Genomic DNA, 12,370 nt, shown 5'->3' on the forward strand with positions numbered 1-12,370 from the left:
ATGAAAACTATCTTTTTGCTTTCCGTTCCCATATTTTGTTATTATGCATGTTCTTTTGTTTTCAACACATTTTAATTATTATCTCAATTACTTTTACAAAAAAGGAAAAAATTTGTCTTCCCTACCGTCTGGGAAAAATGATGGATAACTGGGAGACAGCCGGCGAAGGTATGTATGTGTTAGTAAATCAGAGTTGTATTTGAAGACAAATTGTCTGGTGTAAACGCCTAGTTAGATGTAAAGGCGGCTTTATATGTATCAGCTGATTTTCCACTCTTTTCGATTAGGTTGTTCGAATAACGCAACTCTGCTGTGCTAAAAAATAGGGATGCCAATGTTATTCATTGAACTACTGGCAATATGTCAACTTGTCAACTCTGTGCTAATCAGTCAGTTCTTATAAGAAAGAATTCCAATTCCTCCTGGAAATAAGTGAATTTATTTTCATTTTAAAATAAGCAAAATAAAAATACAAAAGGAAGATAGAGAAATAAATATGTTACAATGAAAATGCCCAAAGAAGCTGTGCTTTAAATTGTATAAAAGGGGCATGAAAAATGTTTTGCCCGTATCTAATTGGGATGTGATAAATTTTTTGCTTAATACGACGAAAAAAGGCAATTAAAAAAATTCAAGTGTCATTTAATCGCTTGCTCTGCTCTTCGTCTGAGTAGTTTTTTTGTGTGGACCTAATTGATATTATTTTTTCGCATTTGGTTTGGTGATTTAAATATAAATATTATAAATATAAAGGAAGTGTAAGAAGGCTCTTCTCTTATCGCCTTGGAAATTGGTAAGTTAAACATCAGGCAAAAATAATGTATATTTAATTACATTCCGTAGTTAGTAGGTAGTTTCAATTGAATTTCATTGTTTAGATTCCTTTTCTTTGCCATTTCGTGACTCACAATACACTCTCTAGTCTCTTTGATTTGCTTGCTGTTTTGTAAAATATGATAACTTAATTGGATTTGAAAATAAAAATTTAAAGTTTTCCCCTTAGTTAAGCAATTTAGAATCAAAAGAACACTATTATTGGAAAATGTTCCAATTAGCTTCGGACCGTTTGAGCAGGCTACTATAATATTTTAAACAATTTTACACCCACACAAGACGATTTTGTAAAAATGTATTTTTATTATTTAAGCTATTTTACAGTGATTCTTTTATCCTCTTTGTTTTAGTTTCTTCTTCTGCTTTTTAGTACTTTCCATTTCCGTCAGTGGTTAGTACAGAAATATTTTGTTTGTAAACAAAACAGTGAAAATAACCGGAATGAGAAGGAATGATGAATTATGTGTGCAGCATAACAGCATAAATCAGTCAGATGTTTTTCTAGGGGGTGGGAATTATTTTTATTATTCATTAGAAATTCAGATTAATTTCTTTTTTCCCTAACTTCAAGTTTTGCATACTTAATTGTTTCTTTTTTCCTCCACACAGACTTTCCTAAGCTGATATTATGGAAGCAGAACAAAATGGCAACAACCAGTCGCAACAACAGCATAATCCAACCTCCACCACAGCACCACATAATTCAGAACCAAATGGTCATCAACAACAGCAACAACTTACACATCGCCGACATCCTCATCATCAGCAAGGCTTGAATGAACTTTCTTTGGAAGTTCAGCAGCATGTGAACGAGGAAGTTGTTCCAGCCAATTATGAAACTGTTTACGTGATAGAGGTTAAAATATCTTCATATTTTTACTATTTTACTTCAAATTTTATTTGGTTCCATTTCTCTTTTTTTCTTTTTTTGGCAGGATGTTGGTTCAGATGTTGCAGTCAGCAGTAGATCACACTATATACCGGAATATGGAGGCAGTTTGGTGATCGCCGGTAACAATGCTACATCCTCGGCTACGGTAACAACTACGTCTGAACCACAACAACAGCAACATTTAGCAGAACACAATCGTTCGGTTTATTATCCAAGGCAACATTACCATCATCATCACCACCACCACCATCATCATCCTCATCAACACTTGCACCAACCGTATCAGCAGTCTCGACAGCGACACTATACTACAGGTGGTTATATGACTGAATATGATGTTGATGGACCTGAACCGGATCAACATAATAGTGATGGAAGTATGAGCTATCATCATGTTCAACGTCCTCATACCAGTCACATACAACAACCGCAGCAGCAGCAGCAACCAACAACTATTTGTCGGCCACACTATCATCATCATCATCGGCTTCAGCATTCTTCTTCCACTCCTCATCAGCATCAAAGCAGTGGTTCAACCGTGGCCAGGCCAGTTGAACCTTCATTTAGCCTTACAACATCATCGGATTATAGCAATGGTGACTTACAACACATGCCACATACTCAAAATCATCAGTATAATGATGAATATCAGAGTGGCCACTACTACATGCTGCCAATGTCGCACTCCCACCATCATCATCAACAGCAACCACAACCCCAACAACAGTCTCAATCGTGTAATTGTGGTACACCAAGTAATTCCACAGGTTCGGTTAGCCCACCACCACCACAATGTGAAACACGTTGTTTAAATTGTCAAAATGGATTGTCTCGTGATTTACCTGCCGCCACTGATGTATTGTCAAGCTCAAATATCATTTTTAATACCCATGCCGCGGCAAATGGGGAAATAGATAGACCAACTACAACAAGAAGATTCTATGAAGAGCCTTACGTTTATGTACCGGGATCTAGGGATGAAGACGAAGTTGCATCGACCACTTCCACATCTATAAATACCTTACCGCCGGATGAGCTGGAGTCATGTAGGGGTACACCATTCTCAATATCCATGCCTCAGCCACCACCAAATGATGAAGTATCCTCAGCATCAGAAACAGAACATGTGCAATTTGCTCATACTCGTACCACAAATACCACTACCACAACCTCAGCTGCAGCCATGAAAAAGCATAAATCGACCACCACCAACGTTGTTGGATCTTCGCCCACATCAACATCTTCAACGGGAGGTGGGACTTCTAGTTCTCGTCCATCAAATAGCAATGATGGGCAAGGGGTAACGAACAATGAAGCCACTGCGAGCGCTGGAGACCCCTACACCATTGATCTGGTTGAATCGTCGTCGACATCCAACAACAACAATTCCCAAGGGCAACTCAGTGATGACCAACCATCCACATCAGCCAGTGTGAGAAGGAAAGTTATGCTCGAATATTGGGGCAAATCATCACAGGCATGGAATTTACACAAGCCCTCATCCTCAACATGTACCACAAGCACCACCCAAACTATGGATTCTGATGATCGGTCAAATTCTCCATTGGGTCATTTCCATTTACGTTATAATCGTGCCGAAGAGACGGCGCGTGGTGGTGCAGACGAGGACGAGGAACCAGGCAGATCGTCTAAAATCCAAAGACTTAATAGCAATCACACGGGTGGTGTGCACAATCGAAATAATTCGTCTGCGACGAGTCTATTTCCGTCCAGAGATTCTTCCAGCACGAACTCATCGAATGGATCTTATGTCATAACGTATGCAGGACACAACCCACCGCCGCCACCACCGTCTTCGTCACCAGCAACAACTACTGTACCTACCTCCTTACCGCCGCCGCTTCATAGAATAAAACGCCCTGAGCTGGTCACCAGCACCGACAGTCAAGCAGGAAATTTTGCTGATACCGATGACCAACCTTCTACATCACGTGGTGGTGGAAGAGGTCGTCGGGTGGAAACAAGTGCAACACCAAAATCTCAATCCAATACCAAAATACCAGCTGTTTTGACAGCACCCGATTTGCAATTAGACTGGCTTTCGGATGCCACCACCACACCCAGTACTGATGGAGACGATGATGAGGTTGTCTTTGTCCATTCTAGTCGAGAACCGATTTTGTCTATAGACTTGACTGCAGACGATGAATCACCCTTGGCCCTGGAAATGCCAACACATGGTGGTGGGGAAGGACTGCGCGGGGCACTAACAGCAGCACAACATTCTTCAACAACCACAATTATATCTTCAGCAGGATCTGCAGCGCCATTGGTTGTGACATCAGGCACGACCAGGCAAAATAGTCCTGACTGGTACAATATGGAGGTACCATTGCTGAGTATATCTGGAACCATAGGACCACAAAGAGCCCACCTATCTACCAATACTGGACTTTCAAATTATGCATTCCGAAGCAATGACATTGCCAACAACTACCCAACATCGCGGCCTCATTCTGCTGGTGGTAGTGGTGGCGGCAGTGTCGAAGCATCATCTAGTTCCCGTTTATGGCCAGTGACACCTTGCATTGATTGTTTTATGCCATCCGAGCAAGATAATGACATTTCAGCTGATCCTGCTTCGGCTGAAGGAATGGCCCACAGCAGTCATTCTGATTCGGGTAATTTATCGTCCTTAACCACCATTGTCCCGCACTGTCGCAGCACAAACTCCCAAAATAGTATGGCTACGACGGCACGTTTAAGAAGAACGGTGTGGCATCCATATTTATCGGAAACCAATTCACCACCGCTAACGGCATCAATGTTGCCCTCACCTGTGCTGCCCATAGCCCATTCTCCACCAATATTGTTCGTCAATCCCTATGGCGACAACGCCGCTCAAAGATATGCCAATGGAACGACGGGAAGTATGCCGCCAGCACCAACAATGGGTTTGGTAGGTGTTATAAATACCCAAAATAACGGGCCACCACCACACACCGTTTTACCGCCTCCAACACCTTTCTACTTACAGCAGCAGCCGCCACCGCCGACAATGCCAGATACAACCAATCCACCACCACCACAACAACAACAACGTTCCATGATAACTCTCCCGCCACCCTTGTCACCTCACATAAGTCCACCTTCGGCAATTTTTGCCGGTAATACATCCATTGCTCATCAATATCCACATCCACATTCCATGTACCATCATCATACGGCTCATACAACGACACGACCACACGACAATCACATTATTACACACAATCATCATGGTCATTCACATGGTGCCCATGGTCTGCCTACACTAACATTCCGACCGGGAGGAGCATCTGCAGCAGCTGTTGGCGGTGCCGGTGCTGGTGGTGGTAGTCATGGACCACCACCACCCTATTTGGTACATCAAAATCTATGGTTGCGCCAACACAATGTCCAGGAGATTCATCGTCGTCATATGACCCCCACTCCGATTGATTTGTCTTCGAATCCATTGAATTTGACCAGTAGTTTTCGTACCCGTTTCCAACAAATGTCAAATGTATGTTCCTGTGTGCATGGTCGTAATGGTCCTGTTTCAAGTTTAGATCCTGTAAGTTGAGAGGAGGAGGCGGAGGTTTTTTTTTTGTTTTAAAATAATAAAATAATTTTGTTGTTTTTCCCCTCATTTTTAGGCATACTACCCCTATGATTCCCGCCCTCAGCCACAAAATCGTAGATGTCCTGCGTTGCGAAGGCCAGCCGTACATCATCACATGTTCCATCATTATTCACCGGTCCATGTGGAAATTGATTTGTCAACTCCTCGAATATTTATTGGTTCATCAATAAGACCACCGCGTGGTGCTACTGTGGTAAGTGATTTTGGTTTTTTTAAATCATGATTTATTGTATCAGAAATTAGTTCTCACGAACATCACCAAAGAAACAATGGGAGAGAATTCTCTCAAATCAATAAGTGCATTCCGATTCTATAATAAGCTCTGTAATAGAGGACCTCTGAATTAAAACAGAGCCGAATAACATGGAGTGAAATGAAAAATGTTGCCATGGATAGAAAACATTTGTGACGGCCCTATGTTCCAGTCGGAATTAAAAGGCCTATATATAATATAGGACCTCCATTTGGAAGAATAATGACATTTGAGCCTTTCTCCAATTCGAATTAAAAAAAGGGGGTCCAGTAGTTGCTGAGAAATTTACAACCAATATCCCAATACTGATAGACTTTGATGCGATACAAATGTATCTGAACGAAATAATGATTTCAGACCCCCCCACCATTTTTTAGACTAAACCCGTTTCAGACAGTTTGTAGGTCTAGTTGGAGCGCCCGATAACTCTGGAAGGGACTGTCTGTCTACTTCGTAGTATTTCTTCTGAACTTTTAAGATGGTCCAAAGATTTTTGTTTATGTGCACATTAAGGTTGTACGAGGATTGCAGGCAAGTCCATACTGCCTGAGATAATGATTCAAAATCCTAAAAGAAAAAACAATGTCGACAGCTTGTTCGACATCGGATTGACCCGAAACCACACTACGTCAGCTTTCCGGCCAGTTTCAGCTACCCCACTGTTTGTATTTGTATCTTTTTTCGGTGTTGGTATGTTGCTTAACCGTGCGGGCACGGAGGAAAATCCAGAACCAACTTGGATGTGGGCGGTTTGTCACATCCGTATCCACCACAATCAAACTTAGGTGAGATGCACTCGTTGATTCCCCAGTGAGTCATCGTCATCAGAATACTAGAGTCTCCGCACACGCCAGTTGTTGCTGTTCCAATCTCTGAAAATGCATAATTTTTCCAATTCATTTGTAAAGGTAACGTCGACGACTTTATGGGTCGGAAGAATACCATGCTCGAGGCAGTACAGGAAACCAAGCTCAATAACAACTGCATTTTAAAGTGTTGTGATGGTTACAACGTACTTGAGGATGGATCGCACCAGAAGTGGAGGTGACGGACTATGTTTTCTGTTGCACTAGTCTGTTCAATACAGACCTATCGTGCTTGAACCTGGCTTTAGTGACCAGTACATGGAATATATAGAGGTAGCAGTCAGGTGAGGAACTGTCAAGGTAGAGTTGCTTAACGTATATAGCTGTACTACAGGTTTTAGGCCCAAGATTTGCCCGCTTTTGGAACTGGTAGTAGGGGATTTTAATGCTCATCATGGATAATACCCGGAGGGGTATAGCGCTGGGCCAGCAGATTGATAGCTCTAGGTTTTGCAAGGTCAAAGATGGCGCCCCAACCAGAATTTACGAAGAGTGCCCCAACCAGAATTTACGAAGAGTGCCCCAACCAGCATTTATGGAGAGTGCCAAAGTTCGCCAGACATAACCATCTTTTCACCAGTTCTCACAAATGACGTCCCACGGCAGCGGGTTCTTTCGTACCGGATTGACCCGGAACAACACAAAACCAATGTTCCGGCCAGCGGCTGCCACCTCAGTGTGTACATGTTCGTATTTGTTTCGTTTTTCAGTATTGGGAGCAGCATATCCCGGAATGCCTGCTCCGAATTCTATTGGCCCGAGCCGGGACGGAGGAAAACCCAGGACCAATATATCTGTGCTCAGTTTGTCACATCCGCATCTTCACCCACATCCAATCTTTGGTGAGATGCAATAGATGTCAGGAGTGGGTGCATCTAAGGGGTTGCTCTGGACTCGTCCACGTGAGGGACTACGACAGGGACTATGTTGCTGCATGCTGTGTGAACACAGTCCCCAGTGAGTCGTCGTAGGATTACGAGACGCCCTTGTCGTCGGATTACGAAACTCCCCCGCAGTCCCCTCGACAACAACCGCACACGCGCCTTTAACACCAGCCGTTGTTGTCCCAATCCCCGAAAATGCAGCCTTTTTGCAATTGAATTGCAATGGACTCCGAGGTAAGATCGAGGAGATAGTAGATTTTATGAGTCGGAAGAACATCAAGGTCGCGGCGGTGCAGGAAACCAAGCTGAACAACAACCACAGCTTAGAGCATTGTGATGGTTACAATGTTCTGAGGAAAGATCGCACCAGAAGTGGAGGTGGGGGATTGGCTTTCCTATTGCACCAGTCTGTCCAATACAGACCTATCTCGCCTGAGCCTGTCTCTAATGACCCGTACATGGAATGTATGGGGGTAGCAGTCGGGTGTGGAGCTGCCGAGATAGAGTTGCTGAATGTATACATCCCGCCGAGAAATAGCTGTATCACTGATTATAGGCCTGACAATAGCCCGCTCTTGCAAGGTCATAATCGTCTGGTCCTGGGGGATTTTAATGCGCATCATGAGATGTGGCATTCGGCCCTCGGAAACGACCAGTGAGGTACAGCGCTGGTTGAGCAGATTGATAGCTCTACGTTTTGCACGGTCAATGAGGACGCCCCTACCAGAATTAGGGGAGAGTGTCATAGTTCGCCTGACATAACCATCGTGTCACCTGGTCTGACAAATGACGTTACCTGGCAACCCGTCATTTCCCTTGGATCAGACCATCTCCCCATAATTGTCTCCATTAGCAGAACACCCGACTTCATCACCTCTGAACGCCGCACGTTCGTCAATCATGGGAAAGCTGATTGGCCGAGTTTCAGAGAGTTCACCAATCACCGCTTCAGAGAATTGCTCAATCCTTCTGATGTTCGGGTAGCGGAAGGGACGTTCCGGGACATCATCACTGCTGCAGCCGCTCGCCATATCCCTGCTGGTCGAATACCCGAAGTAAGACCAAATTTACCAGCAGAGGCGACGGGATTAGCAAATGAGCGTGATGAGCTTCGTCGTATCAACCCCAATGACCCCAGAGTCAGGGAGCTGACACTGGAAGTTAACAGGCTGGTCGGCGAGCATAAGCGGAACAAATGGTTAAATCATCTGAAGAGCTGCAACATTGGAGCCGGTATAGGTGAATTGTTGGCAATGGTTAAGTCACTCTCGAACCCTGAAAGAAGGGAAGATAGGACCTCAGTCACGTTTGGCGACGTTACGTTGACCGACCCGAAGAGGTGCGCAAGTAATTTCAATCGACAGTTTGTCGAGCATCCCGAGAGTGACAGGGCGAAGAGAAGAATATTACGTCGCATCAGATCTCTTCCTGCCGAGGAGGAACCACCACAGTTTACAATGAATGATGTTGCCAATGCCATCAGGAACATTAAATCATCCAATGCGTTGGGCCCTGATGGAATCTCCATGGTAATGCTGAAGCAGCTGGATGAGCCGGGAGTCGAGTATCTCACCAAAGTCTTTAACATGTCGCTAGCCACCCTCGTTGTTCCCGAAGTCTGGAAAATGGGCTGCAAAAGTGAATCGTACAGACGGATTTCGCTTTTGTCGTCCGTAGCAAAGACACTTGAGGCCTTGCTCCTCCCCAGTATCAGAAATAGCTATCAAGTTGCCGATCATCAACATGGATTCCGTAAGCAGCACAGCACGACAACAGCGCTGCACGCCATTACCACATATATCTGTAAAGGACTCAACCAGAGACGGCCGTGCGATAGAACAGTGGTGGTGGCGCTTGACTTATCAAAAGCCTTTGATACAGTCAGGCACTCCACGCTGTTTGAGGACATTGAGCAGACAACCCTCCAGTCAAGCTTGAAACGTTGGATAGTCAACTATATGTGTGGACGCCACTCGTACGTGGAATTCAGGAACAAGAATTCCAAGTCCCGTAGAGTGAAGCAGGGAGTTCCCCAAGGTGGGGTGATATCTCCAAGACTATTTAACCTCTACCTCTCATGTATTCCGCCCCCTCCAGACGGCATCGAGATCGTAACGTATGCGCTACCTTCCCTGACGACATCTGTGAGAGACTGAACACCTATTTAACCGATCTTACCACCTTTTTCCACTCGAGGAATATGCAGATTTCAGCCACAGACACAGAGCAGACTACCCTCCGGCCAAGTTTGCAACTTTGAATAATCAACTATATGGATGCGGACGCCAGTCGTAAGTGGAATTTAGGAACAAGAAGTCCAAGTCCTGTAGAGTGAAGCAGGGAGTTCCCCAAGGTGGGGTGATATCTCCGGAACTGTTTAACCTGTACCTCTCCTGTATTCCGCCCCCTCCAGACGGCATCGAGTTCGTAACGTATGCGGTACCTTCCCTGATGACATCTGTGAGAGACTGAACACCTATTTAACCGATCTTACCACCTTTTTCCACTCTGTTCACCACATGGACATCGCAGTTTGGACGAGAGTTGAAAGTCATGGTCGACGGTAGCAGAATTCCGATCACAAACTGCTCCAAAGTTTTAGGGGTCACATTCGAAACTACATTCAAATCGTGCGCACACGCCATAGCTATCTGCGAGAAACTGAAAAGCAGGAACAAGGTCCTCAAGTCCCTAGCCGGCAGCACTTGGGGTGCAGATAAAGAAACCTTGTTGACCACATATAACGCGATAGGTCGGTCTGTGGTAAGCTATGTGGCTCCAGTTTGGTGCCCGAGATTATGTGATACGAATTGGAAAAAGATTCAAACCTGTCAGAATGCCGCCCTGAGAACAACAGGGTGCCTCCTCAAGTCTTCCGTGGACCCATCTACATGAGGAGGCTAAGATTCTTCAAGTACAGCAACACAATGAGATGCTGAGATGAGAGTTATGTGATAGAAAAGTGTTGGTGGCAAAGGCTATAAAAAGCCTTTGCTATTGTCAAGCACAGTTTGAAACGTTGGGGGAATTCAGGAACAAGAAGTTGAAGTTCCGTAGAGTGAAACAAGGAATTCCCCAAGGTTGGGTGATATCTCCAAAACTGTTTAACATCTACCTGTCATGTATTCCACCCCCTCCAGACGACATTGAGGCCGTAATGTATGTACATCAAGCTCAACAGGGTCTTCTTCCCCGCTAATTATTCCAAGCCCGTGCCCCTGGTTGTCGTTTCGCTGGATAGTAGATAGGGACAGTAGGAATCTCGTTACCTTCCGTGATGTCATTTGTGAAAGGTTGAACTGCTATTTGAACTCCCTTTTTCCCGCAAGAAATATGCAGTGAACCCAGAGCCACCTTACGCAGAAAAACTAACCTACAAACATATCACATATACTGTTAAGACAACAACTAGCTGCTTTTCCAACTTGTTTAAACTAATCTCTTTATTTTCTTTTTAGGAAATCATTGAACGCAATACCTTACCGCATAAATATCGTCGTGTAAGACGTCCCAGTGAAACCGATGAAGATGCCGAAAAATGCGCCATTTGTTTGTCTCTTTTCGAAATTGAAAATGATGTGAGGTAAGTAACAAAAACTTAACCCTTTTGTCAGAAAGACAGCAAGTGTAAAATTTCCTTCTATTCTGTTTGCAGACGTTTGCCCTGCATGCATTTATTTCATACGGATTGTGTGGACCAATGGTTAGTGACCAATAAACACTGCCCCATATGTCGTGTGGATATTGAAACCCATCTAAATAAGGATGCCCTTATTGCCACCTCATCCTCTTCGAGTGGTAATGCAGATAATGGCGCCAACGGTGGTTGGTGGCAACCAACAGCTGATTGTTAATGCTATAAATCCGTGTGTGTCTATGTGTGGTAAACCAAACCATTATGTTGCAAACAAGAATTATTAGTGTTCCTTTCCAAAAACAAAAAAAAAAAACTCATCTTTATACATATTGAAAACTATATCTATCTCTCTACATATACATACATATATGCTTACTTATATTAGATGTAATTAATTACTTTGTTTATATATATTTATTCTTTATTTTGTTATCTTTCTTTTTGTTATCGATATGGTATTGAATCGCTTTATAGATTTTCTGGAAGAGATCTAGAAAAAACCCAACATGAAATTTTATTGTGAGAAAGAAGCTTACCAGGCGTGATTTTCATCAATATCAATTCTTGGACTCTAAATATGATTAAAGAAATAAATCTGTTAGCTCTTTTGGAAACCTCCAAGAAATTTAAATTATGTCACCAACCAGGAAAAGAATGAAGAAAAACAATGCTATTGTAAGATTGGTCAGGAAAAATAATTGTTAATAAATTATTTTTAATCCATTATTATAGGAACTGTGAAACAAGTTAACAGACATTGAAAATTTTACCACGCCTATCCTAGTTAACATAATCAGCCCGATCATGAATACCAACTCCCCGTGAGTTTTCTCACTTTCTCCTTTTACTTGCAAGGACAGAGAGACAAAACGCAAGAGCAGTTTACATTCATGATCTGGCCGAACATAACTTTTTGCCAGATTTGGGAACTTCCGCAACCATTTAAATATGATGTCAATGTTACAGTCAACCAGGCAAACCACTCTCCCCCAAAATCTCGTTCATACTTTAAGTATGTATATGTCATTGACACATTTTATGAGCATCAAACAGGTTTTTCTCCTTGTATCCAATGCTTTAGATCTGATATATATAATCGTTTCGACAGCAAAATACCCACCACCTCTTCGGCTTTCAAGCATGGTTAGCTGATAAGTCATCTTTATGTTCAAATGAAGTTTCTAGAAATATCTTTAACTGCCACAATATTTACTGCCATAAAAGGTTATGCTACCCTTTAAATCCTTACCTCACATTTCAGTAAGACTTATCGCATGGTCTTTATACATGAAATATCATACCTTCTCTAGGTAATCCATATCTATTGCTGTTTATTCATGGAGAAAAAAAACAGTTCGTGATAAAATTGATGGTGATTT

The 12,370-nt window shown here is 43.1% G+C and overlaps 1 protein-coding gene across 2 annotated transcripts; it reads left to right on the forward strand.

Annotated features, from left to right (window-relative positions):
• The first annotated feature begins 324 nt into the window (after window positions 1-324).
• LOC141395146 (uncharacterized) lies at window positions 325-11,737 on the forward strand. 2 transcript variants are annotated; one of them, XM_073970640.1, is made up of 7 exons: window positions 325-793; window positions 1,444-1,690; window positions 1,770-4,646; window positions 4,725-5,282; window positions 5,365-5,544; window positions 10,813-10,937; window positions 11,010-11,737. In XM_073970640.1, exons 2-7 carry the CDS (start codon window positions 1,463-1,465, stop codon window positions 11,206-11,208), a joined length of 4,167 nt encoding a protein of 1,388 aa, XP_073826741.1. In that variant the 5' UTR covers window positions 325-793; window positions 1,444-1,462; the 3' UTR covers window positions 11,209-11,737. The 2 variants fall into 2 exon arrangements, with proteins under 2 accessions (XP_073826741.1, XP_073826733.1); XM_073970632.1 differs by having other exon boundaries at window positions 334-793; window positions 1,770-5,282.
• Window positions 11,738-12,370: the final 633 nt, after the last annotated feature.

The sequence above is a fragment of the Musca autumnalis genome, unplaced genomic scaffold (assembly GCF_047663935.1).
Source record: "Musca autumnalis isolate F117 unplaced genomic scaffold, ASM4766393v1 scaffold_1, whole genome shotgun sequence".
Classification (NCBI taxonomy): domain Eukaryota; kingdom Metazoa; phylum Arthropoda; class Insecta; order Diptera; family Muscidae; genus Musca; species Musca autumnalis.

What these genes read in the sequence shown, in the direction of transcription:
- LOC141395146 (XM_073970632.1), top strand. Translation starts at nt 1,463, where the DNA reads ATGGAAGCAGAACAAAATGGCAACAACCAGTCGCAACAACAGCATAAT. An exon ending in CACCGCGTGGTGCTACTGTG is followed by an intron (nt 5,545 to 10,812) that starts GTAAGTGATTTT and finishes TTTTCTTTTTAG; the next exon opens with GAAATCATTGAACGCAATAC. An exon ending in GAAATTGAAAATGATGTGAG is followed by an intron (nt 10,938 to 11,009) that starts GTAAGTAACAAA and finishes TTCTGTTTGCAG; the next exon opens with ACGTTTGCCCTGCATGCATT.